A 24222-nucleotide genomic window follows, 5' to 3' on the forward strand; every position below is an offset into this window, starting at 1 on the left:
CCAGCATTTCCATGGTTTGCCTCTTGTTAACGAAGTACTGTCCACAAATAGCTGTGGATCAAGCATTAGGAATTTTACAGATTGCTCTAACTTTTAGTCCAATGCAATAACATGCATTTTTTTCTTGGTCACAGCCACCCCATGATACTCTCTCTCCCTCCAAAGACCAAGTAAGGAGGATTGAAGCAACATAGATTTTATGATCCTGATTACAGGGATGAAATTCATGACACTGGAAAAGACAGAGTCCCCTTCCTCAATATCATGTGTGCTCATGGCACCCCATGACTGTAATTAAACTCAGATCCCTGTTCCCCTGATCTCCTGCACAGAGAAAGTTGGTTCTGCATATCCAGGGTGTCTCTGTCAGCTTCCAAGGATGGAGGCTTGATTTGGCACAGCTCAGAGCCAAAACAGGAAGAAATGTTTTTCAAGTTTCATGATAAGCAATGCTCTTGCTAATCTTATTAGGTTAAATAAATTGAACGTATGCACACACACCCCCAAAGTCAAATGTATTGCACTGTTGCTAAGAGCTTTAGAGAAAGAAACTGTAAAAAAACAGTTTATTTTTAACAACTGATTCAACAGTAGGCTCGTGCATAAGTTTTAGATTCTCTAGAACAGAGAATATATTATCAAAGAAGAAATGAGAAAGTTACTTCTCAAATCAAAAAACAATATCCTGTTGTCCAGATCAGCATTTGCTACCTCCTAGCACTCGAGACAAAAACCCAACTTGAGAAAGTAATTGCCTCCTGCCTTAACCTATCCTTTGGAAGTTTTCACCACTCCTTATACATGTAAAGAGAAAAGCTAGAATGCAAGGTTTTATTATTTAAGGACTAAAATCTAAAACTCTTATGAGAAGGAAAGTACATAAAGACAAAAATACATGATCAAATAAGTAAGAGACACTCACATACCACACACTCGACTAAAAACACACCAACAGAAAAGAATGTCTATATAAATCTTTTGTAGAACCAGTCTGCCTTTCTGGACAGTTGCCTCTGCTGCAACACCAGTATATTAACAAAGATTTGATACAGAAGAAAAACTTCCTCCCTGCCCCAAGGACTAGCTCTGATCCTGGAAGAGGCAGAATGAACTTCACCTGCCTAGCACTGGCTGCAACCTTCAGTGTCTTTCAGGTGCAGATTCCAATCCTTTTATCTGTTAAATACCTGCTGTTAAGCAAAGTTATGGATTGATTTTGAATTTATGTTCCTATAAATATCAAATGCTCATATCTTCAAGTTCCATGCCTTTTCCACCTCCAACTTTTTGTTCGTATTCATACTTACGTTTTGTAACTCACTGCTAAAAATAAGAATTTTGACTGGCAGTAATTGAAAGACGCACACAAGAAAGAGAATGGAGACTCTCATTTAATCTTTTACCCAAAAGGAGACCAAAAACTTCCACCTAATGATCTGCATTAAGCCAACAGCTTAATGGCTTAATTAAGACTACAATTTAATAACCCACCTTCTCTGTTTCATCTCCTATTGATCGATTGTTCCAAGCGTAAAAATCTTATACCCAGTCTGACTCAGACCAGACTCAGCACTGAAACACCCGATTTCACACTGCCTTCTCTTACACTGAAGAGATGCCTGCTGTCAGATGTATCATTCCCTGTTCAAGGATTTACAAACCCTGATCACCCCTGTTGATTTTCCCATTGATAAAGAACTCGGATTCTTTAGGCCTTTCATTTCTCTATGGAGTTACACACCACCATCTCTCCTTCACACTCTTAACAACTGCAGATGTGCACTTGTGTGACATTTAAGAACATATTCTGAAACAACGCCCGGACAGTCATCTTTAACATCTATTTTCTTCTTATTTTTCATTATTGTTTTCAATTTCGAGAAATCAACTTCTTTATAATTCCCCAACAGTCATCTGTATTTTGGGGTACGCACACCTTCTGTTTGGCTGGCACACGCTTAAAAACTGGATCATGATCACTCGTTCCTAGGCAACCATCGATTTCTTCTAAAAATTTCCGTTAAGAGAAGACCAGAGAAGCATTAAAACAATCACACGTACTTTCCAGAAAAAAATAAGGTTTCTCTCCAAAGAACGAGTTTTGTCAGGGAAATAATGAAAAGATCTTTAGATTTATTTTATTTCAAATTGTTAAAAACTCTACTAACAAGCGAGGCAAAAAATTTGCCTGACCTTTAATTACAGAAAATTTACTTTTAGTGTTTGGTTCCATATGGTTAGAAAAAGGCAGGCAGATGTCGAGAAGAACGTGTACTTTTCTATTAAAATGAAACACAGATAAAAATATTTTTGGCATTAGAAGATCTGTATAAGATCCTTCTGGGCTTGTTCACTTCCTGTGCGCTATTCCCTATGGTTGGGTTTTCCACAAAATGGAGGAGGAGGAGACAAAATATGGATTCATCTAAAGAAGAATAAACGAGATTCTCATTATCGTAGCTACTAAGGACCACACAGCTGTAGTGTCAGAGTGATCTGGTCCATTCTGCATAAACCCAAAACTAAACCCAAATCAGAACAAGTGCCTAAGTAGTACTGGGTCAACATTTTGAAAAAAAATAGACCATGGATAAAGGAGAAGGAACTGAGAGGCTACATCTGTACAGCTTAGACTTCTACAGAAGAGCAGATACTGGAGAAGGAGACAAACCAGATGATATCAATCCCAGCCTCAGATTTTCAGAGTAAATCCAAAATACAGTATTTGATTCCTTATTCATGCAGAAAGGTCTACTTCAACTCAAGTCCTGTTGACACTCAGGTGTTGCATTAATGGCCTGTTAATAACTTCACGCCAAGACAGATTTATACATGTGCTTACCATATGTTCCATGCAAATGCTGATTTCTCCATCACTGTAAAAAGCTCCATAAAAGCCCACTATGTATGGAGAGTTGCACTCGTGTAGGACTTGCAGCTCACGAATGATCTGGTTTCGAATAGCTGGCTTGATCTCCAGGTGAATTAACTGTAAAATAATCCACTGGTTATTTCCCGAGTGGCAGAGCACCATTCAGAAGGAACAGGTTGTTCAGAGAGGTTTTCAATACCGAGCTGGATAAGGCCCTGAGCAGCCTGCTCTGAGCTCGAATCCGACTGCTTTGAGCAGCAGGAGGTTGGACTACATGACCTCCTAAAGCCCCTTCCAACCAGAATTATTCTATGACTTAACGGTAAAACAATCAGTCCTTCCTTACTTTTTAAGTGGCAAAGGGAACGGAAAACACTACAACACAGCACGGAAAGTTGAAAGATCAGCACCCATGAAAAATACTAGATTTAGAGGAAACAAAATGAAGTAGAAGTTAGCCCTAAAATAAACTGTATTATATAAACCAACAGATGTTCTACATGCTACCCAGGCATTCTGCCTCCATGGCATTTGTAAGCAAGACAACCTTCAAACCCCTTTAACAATTTCCTGTTAAAAATTGCCAAAAAAATTCTTATTCTGGCTAGGCGTTAACGAGCAACAGCTATTAAAACATAATCTATTAAAACCACTGACAATGTAAACAACATGTAGGACACTAACGTTTAAAATTTAATAATAAATCAGTAGCAACTTCCATGGGATTACAAAAAGTTACAAGAAGTCCAGACAGTTATGCAGCAAGTTGACCAATGGGACATTTTTTTAAGAGGATACATTTTCATATTTGAAAGCTACAGGAGTAATAGCAACATTCCAAGTAAGTTTTACGTATTTTGTCCTTCAATTCAAAATTCAACCAAAAGAAACGTTCAACCAACATCTAAAACAAAACAGAAAAGATTGTAGTTTCCCAACTCAAAAGGGCAACCAAAAAGTTACTATTTTATCAAGAACTCAAATTGTGATTATGACAGGAAAGTAAAATAAAGTACTAAAACTCCTAAAACGTTCTATTTCAGTAACCCTATTTTGAGATACTCATTACGGCATAAAAGATCATTCAAGACAAATAATTTACTCTGCAGAAGGTGGGATTTCCATTTCTTCTTTTCACAAAATACTTATCCATTAGAAACTTTTTGTTCCAGCACATTTTCTTCACTTAGGTTTTTTTATGCATAGCTGAAGCTCTTTACATTGAAGGAAATGCCTAAAGGAAATGTGTCAAAGACATAATGACTCAGAAGCAGCTGCTGAAAAATATCTGCACAGGGGTTTGTAAAGAATTAGTGGAAGGAATGAGTTGAACCTCAAATTAAAAATTTCCCAAATTGAATCCAAGTATAAAGGGGAGACTACACAAAATACTTTGTTCCACTAGACTGGATCTCATACAAAACAAGAAGTGCATTTCTTTCGTGAAAGAGGAGATTATGAAACATTATAGAAATCAAATTTTATATCTGAAAGAAAAATTGCAGCTCGGAAAACACTGCAGTTGCATCAAATATTAATGAATTGGGGTGAAATTTCCTGTTAAACCCACAGTAGGCAGAAAAAAAACATCAATGAAATTGATTTAGTTCAAGGAAACCTCAGCGATTTGTGTATTTCATAGTTCTCACACCTCAGAAGTGGGCATTTTTCTTTGCTTCTCTCCAAACTGTCAGTGTACTGAGCATGGTTATTCTTCAGGTCAGTACAGGCACATTCTCCTTTAGTTTTGCTGAAGATGACAGCGTACTCTACTTAAAAAAAACCTGAAGCCTTTCAACTTCTCAATTTAAAAAAAACTGAAGTTTTCAGTGTTGTATAACGATGGGATCTAGGCTGGGTTATGTTTCCCATGAAGCACAGCAGCGTGCCTGCCACCCCACTCACTGCTGTACAGTGCTGTATGCCCTCACACGCTGCCTTTTAACAAGTGCCACCCGTGCAAGGAACTTCGTTCTTGGAAGGAAGAGGCATGAGGTACCCAAATAGAAATCATCAGGCAGTTATCACAGATGTATTGTCTTTACTGTATTTGATTCCCAGAGGTAGAAAGTGAAAGCTTCTCACAACCAAAATGAGCATAAAACATCAAGCTATTTCCCATTAAAAAAATAAATCTCAGTTCTCCTACCAACTAGGTCACAACTGCTATTGGTTGTAAAGCACAAAGCTGAATCTTTGAGAAATACACCAGAAGAACAAGTACCTTTTCTCACAGAAGCCACCTGCACTGCATGATGAAACTATAAAACAGGAGGTGTCACTGTACTCCAGTATTCCCTCATTCTATTTGAGTTCTCATTTTTTCCAAAAGAAGGAGGAATGAATGCCTATCCTTTCATTAGTAACACATGAAGTACTATTTCTGAAAAACTGAGAAGTTTAGGATAAGCAAGTACAACATTTCCTACTTTTTGAAACATATCAACTTCTCTGAAAGTTGGCATTAGAGGGGTTTTTTGTGTATCAACACCACTTATCTCTCTAAACAAAGTCACTGTATTTCAGAGACAATCTCCTTAATAAAAATCATCCGTAAGTTCCTATTTTTGAGGCACTCACCTTTCTTGCCATTATGAGACCAGAGGGCTTGTGAGATACTTTGAAGACCACACCACCGTTTCCTGCTCCCAGCTCACTGATCTTCTCAAAGTCATCATCCTTCAGCTCTCCAACTTTTTGTTTCTGAGTAAGGAACGCTTCAAGACGCTTTCGTTGCTGTTCATCCAACTCTAGTTCTTCTAGCTTCTTCTGAAGTGCTTCCAAGTTTGTCCTGTATGACAGAGAAAGAACCGCTCGATTATTAAGCTGTTGGAGCTTACCCAGCAGTGTTGCAAGAGGAAAACAACTGAGCCCTGAGCTCAGAGATTAAATCCACTACATTTTCACACCTATATACATTATCCAGAAGGACTCGACTCGTACAGTCATCTCCATGAGCACATACTACTGATTTAACTGTAATTAACTGATTAAGAACTCTGATTTATGTAAACAGTATTTTATTCCAGATAAAACAATGACAAACACAAACAGATGATGCGCAGTTTCCCCATCTTTGAGGTTCTGTCCCAACTCATGCATGTTACGTTTCACGACCTACAGGAGTGGCTTAATGACTCAGCAGTTATGATCAGAGATCTCATGAATCACAGCACACCACTCCTGCTATTTTTAGTTTCACGTTTTCAAGGATTGTGTTGTAATTTCCCATGGAGTTTATCTAAATGTTTAATCTACTGATTTTCACAGAACTCTATAACTAATAATCCATTCAGACACTTCTTATTTAGGTATCCGTAAAAAGTTACCAAGCACAACCAAACAAACATGCATTAAAAGCACGACCACTGGAAACACAGAAATTTTCTGTTCTTTCTTTTTCCTCCAGTTTAACTGGGGAAAAGAAACAGCCCAAAGGTTGAGCTTACTTTTCCTTTTGTTTAAGGGCACATCTACTAGAAAGCTAGGTTTAACATCATTAAGCAATACAAAACAGAAACACAAAACTTTAAACAGTAGTTAAATTTAGGCCTACAGACAGAAGTTCAGTTTCCCAGGAAGATTGTTTTTTTAACGACTTCAGATTCAGTGAAAATGCTCCATCCCAGTAACATGACAACTTAGAAGCTCATTTAAAATTTCCCACTTCCAGCTGCAACAGTAAGTTGCTGAAAGAGTATATATTTAACAGCAAATATCTGTTTTGCTTAGCCAAATTTAATGCAGTGTTCCCAGGGAATATCACATTGATAGGATGAAAAATCTGAGGCACAGAATCTACTTCTTTAGAGCCTACAGCACTTCCCATTAAAAATTAACCAATAATCAAAAAAATTACTTCTATTCATCACTTCATAAAGTGTCCACTTTCGAAACACGCTGTACAAAGAGACATTCTCTGAATGTCCAGTAAGGTGCTGGTCAGCTGAGAAGATACAAGGCTGATTCTCCAAGAAGCAATGACAAAAAACATCCCTGACTCAGCAGAACGACAGAATTACAGGATTAAACCCTCAACTCATTCATTAGAGAGCCTGCATTTCCAGGCAGGATTAACCACCCTGATTTGACTGTATCTAAGGTCGAGACAAATAAAAATGTCAACATTCACAGCTCTTCCTCACTACACAGTCACTCTGAAAGTTTAAGCGATGACCCACTCCTGCTCCATTGATCAGTTTAAACACGTTAGGCAGGATGTAATTGCTAAGCTAATTTCGGAAGTGATACTGCTTAGAAGACCTAAATAGAGGAAACAGAATGAGACCTTTGATGGAAAGGTGAGTTCTGTTCAGTCTGTTATTTTGACATTTTAACAGTTCAATGTACTTATTCTAGTGCAGTTATGCTACCGTGTGTCTATTCTTAATATAAAAACAATTTCATCCTGGTGCAGATGCTTCATTTTCAGGCCATTCTACAAAGAAAAACATACTCTTATTTCTGTCCTTGTACCATGCTTCATACCAGTGTAATCATACTGGAATACAATCATCCAACAAATATGCTAGAGCATCCACAATGAGAAATTTCCCTGTGTAGAGAAGCACAGCTTATAAGAATATTCTAGTTAATCTCACTCATAGAATCAGTTTTCAAGATGAATCATTAAGAGACAGACACATTTTTGAAATGTAATTACTAAAATGCAAAACAAGACAGCAAATTAATCACTGTTTTTTTCCCCCCTCCCTTAAGTGTACAGGAAATAAATCCCAGCCTGAAGGCAAAGTAACATGTGCCTTTTCTAGAACACAGCTCTTGCAGCAGGCTTGAACAGCAAGCTTTCTACACACACTTGGCAGATACTGCTCAATAAAAACATACTGATTTTATGTAGGTTAAAACATTGCGATTCTTAGGAACTATGGATTACTTTTTATTCTATAAAACCCTACACAACTAGTAGATTGCTAGTATTTGAGGCCACTTATCAAGATGAGTGTTGGATGTTATTGAGGAACATCCGAACAACTTACCAGAAATAGCTTTGTTGAAAGAAGTTAAGCATCTCTGAAATACAAATATATAAAACTCTTAAAAATAATATTGCAATATTAAATTCCCTGTTGATATATATGGCCAGATTTTCAGAGGAGCTCAGCAAGCAACACCTTTAGCCCTCTCTGAAGTCTGCATATGGACTCAATGCCAAAACACAATCCAATTCTCCCCAAAAACTGACCTTAACAGGAAATTTCAGTTTCCTTTGAAAAATCTGGTCCAGTAAGCCACAGCAACAAATGATCTTTATTTACAGATTTTGAGAAGAAACTTGCTGTCATTTTAGGGATTACTAAAGAAGGCTGGGCTGCTCATTTGGATAAACAAAGAAACCATAGACACAGAAACAGGATGCAACAAGGCTTTTTTTGCCCTGTTTTGAAGAAAACAACTATTCAATATTCTTTCAAGCAGAAGGGGTTTTCTGGGTTTGGAGACAACGCAGAGATGCTTGAACACATGACTTGGAGAAGAAAAAATGCTAACACCACGAAACAAAACAATGTCATGCTGATGCTTTAGTAACAAAAAAAAATTTGCTAGGATAGCACTTATCACATCTATGGTAGTCTGATTTTCTTTTTTTCTTACGTTGCTCTTTTCAGTCTCAAACTTGGCAGTCACTTAAAACACAAGCACTTCCTTGCTTGAAATTATAAATTATTGTTAGGGTCCTCACTCAAACACTAGTCAGAAGATTCCAAAGGCTCTCATAGATGGAAAAGTATTGGTCCCACGAGTCTCAGCACGTAGGTTTCTCCATCGAGAATGCGGCCACCAGCAAAATCACCAGAACATTCTAAGCTCCAATGGCAAAACCTGCATTAGTTGCAGTGATGTGCAAGACAACAACAGCAATGAAGTTCTCAGATCTCACTTGAATTTTTCAGGACCAATTCTTTAACTGTGAAGTAAATTAATCTGAAGACTCTTTGTGAAAGATATTAACCCCCAAAATGCATTGTCAGAATTTCTATTCAGAACACAACTATAAGCAACTTCTCCAGTTAGTTTTACGATAATTGAATGACAAACATCAGATTGACAGAATTGATTTTTTTTCATTCTGGTCCTTTGCTTGAAGCACTAAATATTAATCAATTTCAAATGTAAATGGATAAATTAAAAAAAAAGAGTATTTATGTCATCAAAATCAGTGGTGGTAATCTACTCTCAGTATTTCTAGGAGGCAGGACTTTGATAGTTTCCGTTTTGAACTCTAACTACTGTAAGAGCACTGTCCCCTGACCAGTAACTGTGAGTGTTATCTGGACTCTAACCATGTAAAAGCATCATAGCCCAGTTGCAGTGCAAAGCACACCCAGAAATAGGTAGATAAGTAAATCATTGCATGTTAAGTTTTACAAACAAAGCTAAACCAACACATACAAAATACAGGAGAGGGAATGCTTAAGTCAGCTGCTCACTAGGACACCAAAACGTTAAGGAAGCTTTGGCAGCTAAAAGTAGCAGCATGCTAGTGTGCTAATGGCTGCCTCCAGAAGCAGCACTAGTAGTTACTTACTGTTATATAAAAGTTTTACTCAGAGGCAAAGATTCCTATTAAAATTCATCACCATTACCTGCTGCAGTCTTGGAGTTGTTTTTTCACTGTCAAAGTGCTCCGCCTTTGCCAGAGTTCCATCAAAGCAGGAAATCATCAAACTACCTCAGTGTCTCACTGTTCCAAGCACTACTCTAAAGCAATAGGTTATCATTTAATTTATTGCTATCAGTTTTAAGGCCAAGCACATACTAAACATACTGCACTAGGGAAAGCATCCAGCTTTCATAATGTGACCATCTGAATGAAGTCGCAGGGAGGTCAGTGCTGTTTTCTCCACTCATTAAAGGAACTGTAATTTCACAGAACACTATCAATAGATGTACTTACTCAGCAGAAATAGATAAATAACTGTAGAGCTTGCAGACAATACTGCTGCAGAAAGCATAGTGTCTTAATCGCTGGACTTCAGATATAGCTATTAGAAGATCTCTCTCTTCCAGACTAAATAGAAAGTTTTTAAAAAAATATACACCCAGGGCAAGCCTTTGGGGGAGCTGTTTGTTTCTGCCTCCCCCCCCAAGTACCGGGTGCTCTAGAGGGAGAATTATCTCCACCCACACTTGGTCTGGTAGGACCTTTCCTATTAAGTCAACATCACTTCTTCCTTTTTGTACTCAAAGTAGTATGTTGACAGCGCAGTGTCCTCTTGGTCACATGGCACTTCTGTAACCTCAAAAGTTTAAAAAGAGGGCAGAACAGAACTTGAATCACAGCCTGGTCTGCTACCAAATGCACACCACCTCACCCCAAAACAATGACCCTCTGATGCATGCAAGGAACCTTCACCTCTGTTGCTGTCCATTTACACTTTGCACAATCCCCAGAAGACAACCGCAATCCCACATCCCAGGGGAACCCACATCCACCCCTTCTGCAGCCAGTTTGTGGAACATCAGAGGTGAGAAAGGTTTGCTGAGGAGAATCACAGCGTGGGATACCAGGAGCTTTTCAGATTCAGTGCCACCTCATCTGTATGGAAGCTCATTTAAGACCTTAGGAATTGTCTCACCTATCCCAGCATCTCATCTCCTGGCAACAGCCAAAAGTGAACACTTAAAAAAGAATACTTGGTAGCAACAACAATAAAAGAAATTAAGTGCACAGCAACACCTCTAGTTACTGCTGGACTAAGCCTTCTGTTCTTTGCTTCTCAGAGATGCACACGGTCTCACCCACAAACTCCTGAATGGACAAGATGTGTCACAAATACCATCACTTCACCACATCACCAGTTGACTTTTTGAGCTTATCACACTATTCCCTTCAGGTTTGGTTGTAGGTCTTGTCAGACTTTCTTTTTAAACATCAAAACCTCCATGATTTAACATCACACACAGGTGGGCACTGGAGGTACATATTAGTGAGCTGGGGGATGCCGAGGAAACCTGTATTTCTACGCACAGGTTGGGCAAGGAGGAACAACGGATTCTGCAGAGCGCTCTCACCCTGTACACAAAGATGGGCAGAAGGTAAGAAGAGACTTCTCAGTTCATGCTTTTGGGTGCAGCCACCCCAGCACTGAAGAAAGCACTCCTGGAAGAGATGCATTAACATTTTAGACCACACTTGTTCTCTTTGAACAATAAAAACTGCTGCCCTTAGTCTGCTAGTAGATAACGTCATAAAAAAAAAACACAAAATAAATCCTTATGCTTAATTCATACTAATAATACCCCAAATCCTCAAGAATTTTTTAAAATTCACATTAGTGGTAAGTTTATCATATACTCAACCCTAAAGGCTACATTAAAGCTGTACTCAACCCTGAAATCTACTTTAGAGAGCAAAGAAAAAGAAACGTGGCCAAGGGGGAAAAAAAAAGTTTGACACAGTCTTTAAGAGTAATTTGTCAAATAGTTGTTCCGAGTTATCACTATCAGTTTTGCAAGCTGCACAATTAGCATGAGTGAAAGCATAAAGAAGCACATTCACTTTCAGATCCACTGTCACACGAGGATACAGGCTTGGGGGCTGTTTTCCAGAACACTGACAGTAACGCTTTCCCCAAGCCTACACAACTGTCAATTTGGAGAAGAAAGTAGGCAGTTCACTACATAATTTCCATGAACAACCTCAACCAGGGAGCTGAAATAAAGTATTAGGAACATGAAGACATTCTGCAGTTTTGAAAAGACAGACTACTATTTTGCATGACTGTGCCAAAGCCGAGAAATAAGACAATTTTTCATTTAACTTTTCCTTTAACAAAGAACAGTTCACAGAAAAACATGGAAGATAAAAGTAATTACAGTAGTCTCAATGCTTACTGTACAGGTGTCTCTGCCTGAGCTAACTCCAGTGCAGCCTCATAAAACCTGCAGTTAAAACAACAACTCAAAAAGATCCAAACTTGCTCTAAGCGCGAAGGAGTCTTGTTTTGGAAAAATACACTATTTTTCAATTCCTGCATATTTTCCATTCTTGCAACATGTTAGAGGCTCTTCATAAATTACCCTTACCTTTAGGTGGTATATATGATTGCCCAATACACCTGCTCATTTCTAGCATGAATTTTAATAGCTGAAAATACCGTTCCACTTTCACAGTGCAATAGATATGGCAGGGCATATTTTGAGGTTCACTACCACCAGAAGAAAATAACCTGGTAAGAGTAAGAGGCAAATAATCTGGTTAAAATCTATTTCTTAGTAACAGGTATGTAAAACAAAATCATTACAAAAGTATTGTTCTGTCCAAAAAAGTATCCTGCTAGACTAATCCAATGTAAGAATTCTTATTTTTTCAAAGCTGAAAGGCATGTATTTTAAAGAAGAAAATACACAATATGACTTCAAGTCTCCTGTTGAATCTCCAACCAATGCGTCAACTTAACTCCAAAAACTCCTTACAGGCTGAACTGCTGGGCAGGAATCTTTGTTTTAAGCTTCTTCCCTCTTTTGCTTTAGCCCAACCACTAACCCATTAAACATTTCAGATTATTTTTCCTTAAATAAGCTGAAGCATGCCAAGTGACACATTTGAATTGAAGATGGAGTTCACTAAAAGAGCAAAGCCACAGATGCCAGCAGCGACACACACGGACAGCTATCAGATTCATGTCCTGAGTGCCTCTTCCTACCAGATTTTTCTGCAGCTGTTCCCAGCCACCACTCGGAGTTACAGCCCTTTATCCTGGGTGGCAGCTGCTAGCAAGAGCTGCTCTGGCACCCCTTTCCCATCCTTAGTTCTGTGGCTGAACAATGCAACTGGTGGTTTGGGTTTTTTTGCTCGGTTAAAAGGCTTCCTCAGGACTTACTGTAGCATTGAATTCAAGGTTTGCCACAAAAACTGTCGCCTCAAATTAAGAAATTCAAGAGCCGAATCTCCAGAACCAGAAATCCAAGTTCTTGATCTCCCTTTCATAAATATCTGTGCACCTACCACTGATTTTTTCCTAGTCAGCACTACACACAACCATAATAAAAGAACCAAAGGGCAATCAATACTTCCTTAAGGACAGGAAAAAGGAACTTATTTATCAGTTATTTAAAACATAACACACAGGAGAATTAGAAGTTACAAAATTCTGATAGTCAGCTGCCACACGCATTTACACAAGTCCTGCTTTTCTATTGCTTTTCGTCTCTGAACTATGAGTTAATGATAAAAACAAGCAATAAATACGTGCAGTAGTAATGGTAACAGCATCTTCATGACTCCCTTATGCGGCAGATACACAGCCTTTGAGGGACACTACAACAATACAGAAGATGAAGGTACAGTACCGGTTTACAAGGCCCACGAAAGAGCCAGGATCAGAATTGAGATGCCTTCTGTGCAGGAGCACAGGAACACAAACTTCATCAAAGCTGTAGTTAACACACCAGGGACTGGGAAGGAAAATTGCCAGAATGTACAGATGAAAACATACAAAACCCCCCATAATCCAGATTCAGAGAAAGCCGTGGATGGAAGGTTTAGATCCTTGCCTATATTTCAAACGGATGGATTGTATTTGCCATTAGAGGAAAAAAATAATAATTTTTACTGAATATATGTATATACGGTACCAATACGTATAGAAATATTCACATATAAATACACACACATCTATATCCCGAGAGAATATTTAAAAAAAAAAATGCATTCGGCGATTGTTATATTTGCTACATTAAATCTGCCGACTCATCTTCCCACAACATTGAAAAAAGTTGTAGAAAAGCACAGAACAACACCGAGTTGTAAAAAAACACTGAAAGAAAGAAAGAAGAGCTGCCAGGAAGTTTCAACATTTGTTTTAAAAACACGTAAATTGACTTTTAAGAAGATAGTTGTTCATCCAAAGAATCACACGCTGCCGAAATATCTCTGTACTAGTTCTCAGACTGTAAGGTAAAAGAATTACGCTTCCATTTTTATTCCTTTTGCATGTGTCACCCAGTCATGGACACCACCAAATGCCTTCTTCTGCTGGATGCCTATGAGGAGACTGAATGCAGGTGATGGACCACATCCTCAGCTCTTGGGAGGCAGAAGTTCTGCTGGAATTCAGTCTCCTCTTGTTCGGACAAGACTCCGGATGACAACAGCTTTTAAACAGATGTTTGCAAAGAGATCCTGAGCACTGAATCAGTCTTTCCCAGTTGTTCAATCCCTGTGGGCATTGAACAACATCCCTGGCACAAAGCCTTGCACATTCATTCCGAAGTATAATCAAGATTTTGTCTAAGTAATATTGAACATACATCAAATCAGAAATCATCTGATTGCTCATTTCTAGCAACACATTAGTAAGTCTTCAGAAAAAAATCTCCATTGTTTTCTTAAAAAAAAAATCTTTGGAATAAAGAACCCGCTCCCCAGAAATTCAACAAGCTAGAAACCAATGTTGCCAGCTAATATTGCTTCCTCAAACAGACGTTTTTGTGTTTTGGCAGTGGAATCTGTACACTTTCTGAAGCCCAGTCAATCCCCAGGGCAGTGATGGGAGAACAAATGCAGCCGTAAAAAGGGTAACACAGACAAGAAGGGGTGGGGAAGCTTTTTTACTGGAAAATTTAGAACTTAATAATTTAAAGGGAACATCTAGGTTTACTATGCATAAAAGAAAATTCCTTCTTCAGTTCATTTCAGAACGTTTCTCCTGTAAACATTCAAAATATTTAGTCAATATCCACTCAAACAACTGGCTGATGTATTTCCTGTCTCATGTAAATTTCCCACAATTTTCGTGTTGTGCTTTTTTAGCCAGTGCTAAAGCAAAGACCCTTTGCCAATACTAACAACAGTAGCACTGCTGTTGTGCCAAATAAATAATTCAACCACATATTCAGTTTACCTAGTCTCTTTTTTTTTTAAGCATTCTTCAGCTACTAGATAACACTGGACGGTCTCAGAGGTAATCTGATCCCCTTGAGACAGAGACCTGAGACTACTCAATTAAAAGATGTGCTACTCATAAATTGTTGTAATTACTGAATTTCAACATATCTCAATAGTATCTCTCAGGCTCTGAGTACACTGTCACTTAATCCAGCAGAAGCCTGGGCTCTTGCCAAAGGACAGGGCTCTGCCTCATCCCGCCTCAAGCCATTCATTCCCAAGTAACCAATTCAGGTAACTCACTCATTTGAAAAATTCACTAGAAAATACTCAGGGCAGTAGCCCTGAGTGAGTTCAACATGCAGCTACATCAGTGCTGCTGTGAGCACAAGAGGACAGTTGTCCAAAACCCAATCTGGGCTTCTTTGGCGGCCAAGTTCTCCATCAGATCAGCGTGCACATCTCACTGCAAGATTCGACACGCGAAAAGAAGCATCAGGAAGACATGGGGACAGCCAAGAGAGGAGAGGACTTCTTTTCAGAAGGAGCAGGATCTTGCACGTGCTTAATTGTGAAATCACCCCTCTGTAACCACGTACAGAGGTACACCGATGCTGTAAGGGACAGAAAAGGAAAAGTGGCTGGATCCATGTTTACAGCCCGCACTTTCCCCATCTTTCATCTCACTGGAATGCAACAACATTTACTTTTTACACTCAGTTTTTATTTAACTCTCCTAAACTGATTTACACTTTTTGAACACAAACATCATAACAACTAAAGGATGCCTCCACTGTCATTACGCTCAAACAGAAGTGTAAGCACATAACAAGATTTGGTATTTACTGCTACCTCAGTAGTAAGTACCATAAAATCTTTCCTACATCCATAATTGTAAACTCAAAGCTGTCTATGAATAAGACTAGCACAGGTCAGTTTGCCACTTACATTAATTTCTGTACTAGTTGTGTACGCTTACTTAGCTGTATATTTTTTTCAGTATGTGCACCTAGAAATTATATTAAAAGTCAGTGAGGTGATGCAGCTCTTACCACTATTTTGTTAAAATAAATCAGGTGTTTTATTAATTTCTTAAATATTATTAAAATTCTAATTCAAAGAAGGACTATGCACAGGCTCATGCACATTTAAAGAGAATGCTATGAGTATGTTTTAATTTAAATTAGGAAGATTTAATGAACAATAAAAGGCTCACAGTTTTCTTTGAATTATCTAGAATTTCTTACTGCCTGCCTAAAATTCATTCTCTCATACTATATGTATTTGTAAGCTTGGTTAATCCTTCATTAGTAGAGGATGGAAAAAAGGAAATAAAAGTTTGACTTTTTTTCTTAAATATATTTATAAGCTTGCAGTAATTCCATGTACATATTCAATGCAACTGCAATCTGGCCGGATGAGTCGTAAAATTACAAGACCTAATCTTCCAGAACACGACACACAAGCACGAAGCTCCCCTGAAGTCAAAGGGATTCCATGGAGTGGCTGCCTCTCCTCAGACTTTGTGATTTTAAAAACAAAGAAAAAATCCTCACAGAAGAAAGGCAGAAGTGACCCAAGAAGCACTAAAGTTAACTTGGAAAATCTTCCTTCCATTTCATCTAAACTCACATCTGAGAAAACTGACAAAAAAAAATGACTCCATGGAAGACAAATCCTCTTGAAACAAGGTCTACTAGACAACGACCCACTGGTTCTGCTACTCAACTCATGCCACCCCACTTTGCAGTGAAAACTTAAAGACCAAAAAACCCCAAACAAACAAAACCACACTGGCATGATGGGAGATAATCTGCCTTTCTGCTCCTACAAAGACCAAAGAGTTCCCTTGAAAAACATACTGAAAAACATGAAAATTGCAAGTTGCATACTAAGTATTTGTTTTGCAAATTGTAATACAAACTCTAGTTCAAACCAGTTTTGCATAATTCCCAAATTCTTCTTTGACTACGAAAAAATACAGGCAGCTGTACTCCAAGGTCATGCCAGCTATCCAGAGGCTTCCTTCAATGCAGTTTAAACAGAATGAACAGCAAGAAGCAACACGAAAAAGCTGACGAAGAAATACTGCAGTTCTTCACCTCTGACCGGAATTTGCCAGTCATCCATTTCCACAAAATGAGAACCGTTCAAACTGAAGAGTAAGGCACAGATATACTATAATTAAGACTTTTTTTAAAAAAAGTCACCAATACCAGCACCACGCCTGATGACCTGTTTCCACTCACAGTTGTCTTTGGACTTTCTTTCAGGCCACATCCTTAAAAAAATGCAGTTCCTCAGGTGGTAAAGACCTACGGACAGCATCTTCTCAAACTCCTCTCAAAGACTTAATTCTTTCCAACACATTAATGGAAGATACAAATTCCATTGTCTACTGTTTTGTTTACATTTTGATCTAATTAAACACAAACCAGAAGTGTTCTTCCATACCCTCCTTACTCCTTCTCGCCAAGAACATGATCTTACTCTGTCTGTTCAACCTCATCTTACACCTCACCATGTCACATCGAAGATTTGCTTGGCCCTGCCTCCCCAGAGCAGGGATCACAGCTTGGGCTTGATCTGGGAGATACCAGTTGTTGCTAACACACATGCACAGTCTGTGTATTTTGGAAATCCTTAAACAGGTGAAAAAAAAACAGACATTTCAATCCCAACCAGCTTTTCAACGTGAACACTCATACAACACAAAAAAAGTCAGTGGCACTCAACTTAAAAAAAAGTTTTCATTTTTACATCTAATCCGAGTCCCAGGCACTTCTGGAAGGTTCAAGTTGTACTAACAGTGACAGGGAAGTTGTCTATTTACTCAGTCAAGGTAAGTAAGGCTTTAGAGCAGCTACTCTGTAGACGTATCCAAATGCAACCGACAGACAGGAAAAGCAATCAAAAAGTGTCTCTTCTGTAATTAGAAGCTCTAAGCAGTGACAAACATTAATACACATTCTTAACTGCAGCAGTTCTCTTGCACTACAGACAAATGAACTACAAAAATAATTACAATGCTCATTTAGAGGTTCACCAGACTGTTATACTCTAACAAAATATGTTGTATTGACTGTTTATTTCACTTTTTAAAAGTAAGCACTTTTAAAATAGGCTGTGAATACAGTCTACATTGTATGCCAGGGCATTTGATCCTATAAAACATAATTTGGGATCTCGAGGAACAGGTTTCATCAATTTTTTCTATATGTATACTTCTGGACACGGGCATTTTACCTAATAAATTTTAATGCACTTTCCTGAGATTAGTGGAATACTTCAAAACTCATTACACAGTCTAATTTATAGGTAACAGGCTTTGATGAATAAAAAATCATTGATTTTTTAAAAAATTATATTACAAGCCTGCAACTGTAGAACTGCATTTAGTGCCATCTCAGTCAAAAGCACTTTAAGTGACTTAATCATGTTAAGATATTTGTTTCGAATTAAAAAAAAATTATCAAGCATCTATTTAGATCCCATTATATATCGATTTTAAGAAGTCAAAGCAGCTAGAAATTAGCAAGAACATGACACGCTGATGATATATTAACAGCATCAGTTGCTCAGGTATTGAGTGATGAGCCATTCTAAGACTTAATGTGACAGAGAAAGCAGAGACCAAAGTTGGGGAACAATAAGGTGCCCTGATTCTGTTCTGCCATGCAAGAGAACAGTCAGGTGGCTGTTTAGTGTCATGTTTTCACCTAGGGGAAAAAAAATAAAACACCCAAACAAATACCGAAAATATGCACCTCAATATAAAACCCTATTTGAGACAAGATGGTGGAACTTCTGTTTCGGCATGGTTTGTACATGACATCATACGTGCCCTTACCAGGCATTTAGCAGGCTACCCACAGCAAGCTGGAAAACCAGTTGTACTTATCTTCACTGGCATTCTATATCAAATCCACTTTCTCATTGCAAATATGACCCTTCCTTCTTCTTACTTCTTTTTGTAAAGATGCAGTTAAAGAATTACATGAAGTGACTTACTTTTCATGTGAACAAAAAGCTCACCGTAATACAGAAAGCAGCATTATCCCGAAACCTATCCTCCTGCTGCTCTGCAGAGCTTCTACTTCATGTTCTGGGTCTAGTTTGGATTTAGAGAAACACAGAAACTGATATTCAAAGGGACAGGGAGTCAGAAGTTTGAAAGGAACAGAAAGTAGAGATTTTGTTCTTGTTTCTTTTGGCTATTAAGACAGTAAACTATCCTAGCATGTTCAGTCAAAAGAAGCATTCCTTTTATTAATTTTCTTTCAGGTTTGTGTGGTTGTGGGTTTTTTTTTTTTTCCTTTGCTTCCTCTACAAAAATCTTTGCATGGGTATAATTGAGCAGCTCCAAAAGTACCAGAATGAAATTAAACCTGCAGCTGGCCAATGTCATCTTGGTTTCATCCTGATGATCCGAAGCAACACAGAGTTCAAGAACAGCAGCGCAGGTTCAGCTCTTTGTGCAACTGCTTCTCAGCAGGAAGTGTCAAAAACAGAAGTGAAGCTCACAGCACAGGAAAATCTTTTATTAAGTTGTCTCTATCATCCAGCAGGGCAGCTGGGGATTTGGAAAGCTCTAGAGAGAACCACAACATCCTGCACAAATAAAGTAATCGCTACAAGTAAGCTACAAATAATAAAAACAGCTGTCAAGGAAAAACTTCTGGAATTTTCATTAAAAATAAAAATATACAGTCTATATATATTTGAATTGCAAGTACCCTAATTCTCCTTCACACTACTTTGCCAGGGTACAAAAAAAAGAAGTGCAAGTGAGAATCAGGCCTCATCCACACACTCCTTGAAGCCCTACACCTCACACTATAGCTTGTTCTCACTCCAGTCCATGAGTTGCCCTCGCCAAATAAGGATGAAGAAGGGAAGGCAGGACATCCTGAATCATCCACTTCCTTCTTTCATTTCTGCCTTTCCCCTTCCTTTCTGCCAGGAAGTCACCGTATCACATATACTCATTCCTAAGAGTATCAAGCTTCAATATTTTAAAACCAGCAAGAGATTCTGGGGGTCAGATACCCCTCAAAATATGTTACAGAACCTTCCACTTCTGACAGCTAGAAAGCTTCCGAATTCCAAAGTGTAACTACTGATGGCCAAACCATATCTGTTTGATTTTGTGCCAACATTGCCTTTGGGCCTAAATAACTCCCTTCCCTCTGGATGCTTAGATCCGTCAGGCATTTAAAGACAGCAATCACATCCGCTAGCTCTGAATCTTCCTGTTACTTAGCCAAGTAATTTGAGCTCTTTTCATTCTTTCTCTTCTCTGAAAGAGAACAGGGAAGCATCCAAGATCATTTGCAAAGTGACAGGTTTGTATACGGAGGAAGAAACCTGTAACTGGAGACTCACATAGCCAGAATTCCATTATAGCAGGAACAGAGCTTTAGAAAGTGTTAATATGGTAGTCCACAGATGCACAGCATACTTGAAACACTTGACAATGTACACAGGCTGACAAACACCTCTACTGTTGATTGCAAGCAGTAACCAAAGGGAGGAAAAAAAAACCACAGAGCAGGAGAAGAAAAAACAATCTTACAGATGAAGGAAAAAAAAAAACAGCACACAAATCAGACCACCTTCAATTTAATTCCAAAAACATTTCCAAATTCTGATGCAACTAGTCTGTTATTTGAAATCTTTCACAGTAAGGATTTAATATTAGAAGGATGAGGGGATATTTCCATGATTAATTAATTCTGGCTGTTTATAGGACAACAGGTTGCTGGATTTACTTTCATTAAGCTACTTCTTTTAAAAATACTTGACACATCTCTAAGCCTGGCAAAAGCTGGGTATAAGGTCTTACGTACAACAGAGCAGAAGTCTAGGAGACAGACACACGTACCAAACAAATCAACACACAAACCAGAAAATGAAACAAGATAGTTCATCAGTGCAAACAAGACCCAACACTCCCATGAGTCTCCAGAGGTTTCCAACAAGTAAATGAGTAGCAGACATGTAAAAGCAATTTCAAATTAATAACATTTCTGGAGTGAAGAAATACAATATTTCGTACATTGCATGTTTGGTGATTAACTCCAGGTACTAAAATCACCAAGTGACAGGTGTATCGGATTTATTCTCTAAAACAAGACTAAAATGCAACAGGGATCCCTGAAGACTAAATCAATGTATCCCCAGCTGCCTTGAAGAAAATCAATGGGAAAGTGCTATACAGGCAAATACAAAAATAATCTTTTCCCCCATCAATCCAGAACAAAACCTGCATAATACTCAAATCATAATGCTTGGATACAATCAGTAGCTCCTGCCAAAGAATTGTTTTTAAACAGCTCATCTCTCAGTTAATCATCAAAAGAGTTTGCTAGAAATGTCACAGCTGGAGCTGAGCTGCTAGATAGTGAATTTATTTATTTTTTTTAATGTTTGGATTAAATGGGATCAGAGCCTGTCTGAAAACGCAGCAACGACATACATGGAACACTCTGAAGCCCAAGACTTGCACGTTTCACCGCAACTCCGTCTCACATACCCTCTGTCAGGGTGGTACATAAGCAGATCAGAGCTCAGTTTACATCTCCAACAAAAGACTGAACTGACCATACAGGGGCAGGAATCTGTTCTTCCCAGATGCACCTTTGTTTCAAGGCTCTGCTGAGAGCCAGCCCATCACCCTAATCTGAAAATGAAGCAGCGAACACAGACCCGTTAACCTCAAAAAAAAACCTTTTATAACACTTCATCACTTCAGTGTGCTGGTACTGTATCTGTCTGTGTAACTGAAGCCACTGTGCTAGCCCAGAGGCTGCATGAGCAACCTGTAACAACCCTCTTTTCACTCCCACGAGTGGCTCAGACCCACCTTCCACATACTCATACAGCGTAACGTTTGTACGACGCACAGGAGAGCTCAGCAGCTTCTTCTCCAAACATACTGATGGACATACCCAGCATTACACGCTAATTACTGAAAAACAGTAATTTTCTGAAATTAGCATCAGTTTGGTCAAAAGCCAAGGAGAAGGAAAGAGGAAACACCTTTTCTACAAGTCTGTGGTTTTCAGTGTGATTTCTCACACGCACACGTTTAACTATGCTATTGGAACGTATAATTTGGCACTTACTAGGTAATTATATAATCTGAGAATTCAGCAGACACCACTATCGACTATGCGAAGAGAGTTACACAAGTTTTCCTCTATTTTTGCCCATCTTATTTATCTTCCATATCTGACAGAAGTTTGTTTATTGTCGAAGACACCACCCACTCATCCCGCCGAGGACATTCTCGGCAGCTAGCACGGAGGGGCACGCACCCCCAGGTAATCAATAATTTTGATTTTTCTGGAAGCCAGGCCGTGCAAGACACCTTATGGAGAAACCAACCCAGCAGCGCCGATGCCAGTTCACCGCCCCGGATACGCGGTTCTCCCGGCAGAGCGGCCCGCGGACCGCCGCCCCACCGCTCCGGGCGACGGGACGGCTGCAGCGGGGGCGGCCGCGCCCGTCACCTCAGGGACGCGGGACGGCGGCCGCCGGGGACCGCGCGCAGCCCCGCCAGAGCCCCGGCCACCCCCGGCCGGCTTCACTCACTCTGCAGAGCTGGTCCCGTTGACGGCGGATCCATCAGGAGCGGGGTTGAGCTGAATCGGCCCGGGCTTCTTCTTCGGCATTTTGGCCCCCAGACGGCGCGGAGGGTAGCGGACGGAGAAGCCCCGGCCCCACTTCGGCCAGGTTCGAGGGACTTCCTGCGGCGGAGCAAAGTTGGAGGCTGCTCTCGCCGCCGGTGCCGCCGCGGGCTGCGGCCAGCCTCCTCAGCAGACAGGTGTCTGCGCCGCCGCCAGACCCCTCCCGCCCAGCGCCGGCCTCCCCCGGCGGAGCAGCGCCGAGCTCGCTCCCGACAGCTCCCAGCGGGGAGACCTGCCCGGGCTCAAAATGTGCCCTTCTTCGGGACTGCGCCTGCGCGCAACGCCCCGGCGCGCCCAGTGCGCAAGCGCGGTGGGCACACGCATGCGCACTGCGGGAGCGAAGCCTCTCCGAAGCCCTGCCCTCACTGCGCTGTGCCCGCAGTTGTGCGGTTGGCGGCGGCGGCGCGGGGGAGTCTCTCCCCGCGGGTACCGGTGCCGTGGCCGCCCCTCTCCGGTTCGTAGGGTTCATGACTTTATCTTAAAGTTTTTTAGGGTTTTTTTTGAGTTTTTTTTCCCTGAGAATTCTCATAGTGATTAATTAAAACAGCTGCTTCCAACAAGCGACATCGCGACGTGTTACGGAGCAGTTTATTTATTATCTCCCTCGTGCGCGATCATTAACACACCCCGATGTGGCAACTACTGTGTTTGTAATTAAAACACAAGCCTCGGCTGGGGAACTAACGGCTGGTAAATTTTTCCCAAAGTAAATGCCTGAATTACAAATGGAAACTGAGGACTGCAGTACAAAGCGTGAAATATCACGAGTAAAATGAGTGTGACAATTAAACACCCGAGCCGGGTGGTGACAGCGCTGCTGAAACGCTACAGCTGGAAGTGGTAAATGAAACCTCTCGGAGACACACCTGAGTGAAGAGCTGAAGTGGTGCCGAATGACTTGGTGCTAAGCTGGCGGTTAATGGCTTGGTACTGGGTAGAGGAGAGAAAAAGAGTTTCTTTGGCAGTTCCAGCACTGACCACTGTAACTGGTGTTCCATTTCTGTGCTTTTTGTCTTTTGCCTGAGAGCAGAAAAAGAATCGTAGAATCACGGAATGGTTTGGGTTGGAAGGGACCTCAAAGACCATCCAGTTCCAACTCCCCTGACATGGGCAGGGACACCCTCCACTACACCAGGTTGCCCAAAGCCCCATCCAACCTGGCCTTGAACACTTCCAGGGATGGGGCAGCCACAACTTCTCCGGGAAACCTAGTCCAATGCCTCACCACCCACAGAGGGAAAAATTTCTTCCTTAGATCGGAAATAAATCTCCCCTCTTTCAGTTTAAAGCCATTGCCCCGTGTCCTGTCACTACACGCCTTGTAAAAAGCCCCTCTCCAGCTTTCCTGTAGCCCCGTTAGGTACTGGAAAGCTGCTGGAAGGTCTCCCTGGAGCCTTCTCTTCTCCAGGCTGAACAGCCCCAACTCTCTCAGCCTGTCTCCATAGCAGAGGTGCTCCAGCCCTCGCATCATCTCCGTGGCCTCCTCTCGACCCGCTCCAACAGCTCCATGTCCTTCTGATGTTGGGGACCCCAGAGCTGAACATAGCACTGCAGGTGGGGTCTCATGAGAGCAGAGCAGAGGGGCAGAATCCCCTCCCTCGCCCTGCTGCCCACGCTGCTGTGGGTGCAGCCCGGGACACGGTTGGCTTTCTGGGCTGCCAGTGCACGGTGCCGGCTCATGTTGAGCTTCTCATCCACCAGCACTCCCAGTCCTTTTCCTCAAGGCTGCTCCGATCAATGCCCAAGAAATGCTGCTCCTTCCTTGCGAGGCAGCTGCTCCAATGGTTCCTTCAGAGCTCTGCTTG

General features: G+C 40.5%; 1 protein-coding gene across 1 annotated transcript in view; it reads right to left on the reverse strand.

The window, feature by feature from the left end:
• The window catches only part of MAP2K1 (mitogen-activated protein kinase kinase 1), a 36706-nt gene extending 14215 nt beyond the window's left edge, over positions 1-22491 (reverse strand). Inside the window, exons 1-3 of the mRNA XM_086620005.1 lie at positions 22323-22491; positions 5453-5663; positions 2843-2989 (exon numbers count right to left, since the gene is read on the reverse strand). Coding sequence (XP_086476131.1) covers positions 2843-2989; positions 5453-5663; positions 22323-22402 — 438 coding nt within the window. The 5' untranslated portion in view covers positions 22403-22491. The remainder of the gene's footprint in view (positions 1-2842; positions 2990-5452; positions 5664-22322) is intronic.
• Between the last annotated feature and the right edge of the window lie 1731 nt (positions 22492-24222).

The sequence above is a fragment of the Tauraco erythrolophus genome, chromosome 14 (genome assembly GCF_009769465.1).
Source record: "Tauraco erythrolophus isolate bTauEry1 chromosome 14, bTauEry1.pri, whole genome shotgun sequence".
NCBI classification, from domain to species: domain Eukaryota; kingdom Metazoa; phylum Chordata; class Aves; order Musophagiformes; family Musophagidae; genus Tauraco; species Tauraco erythrolophus.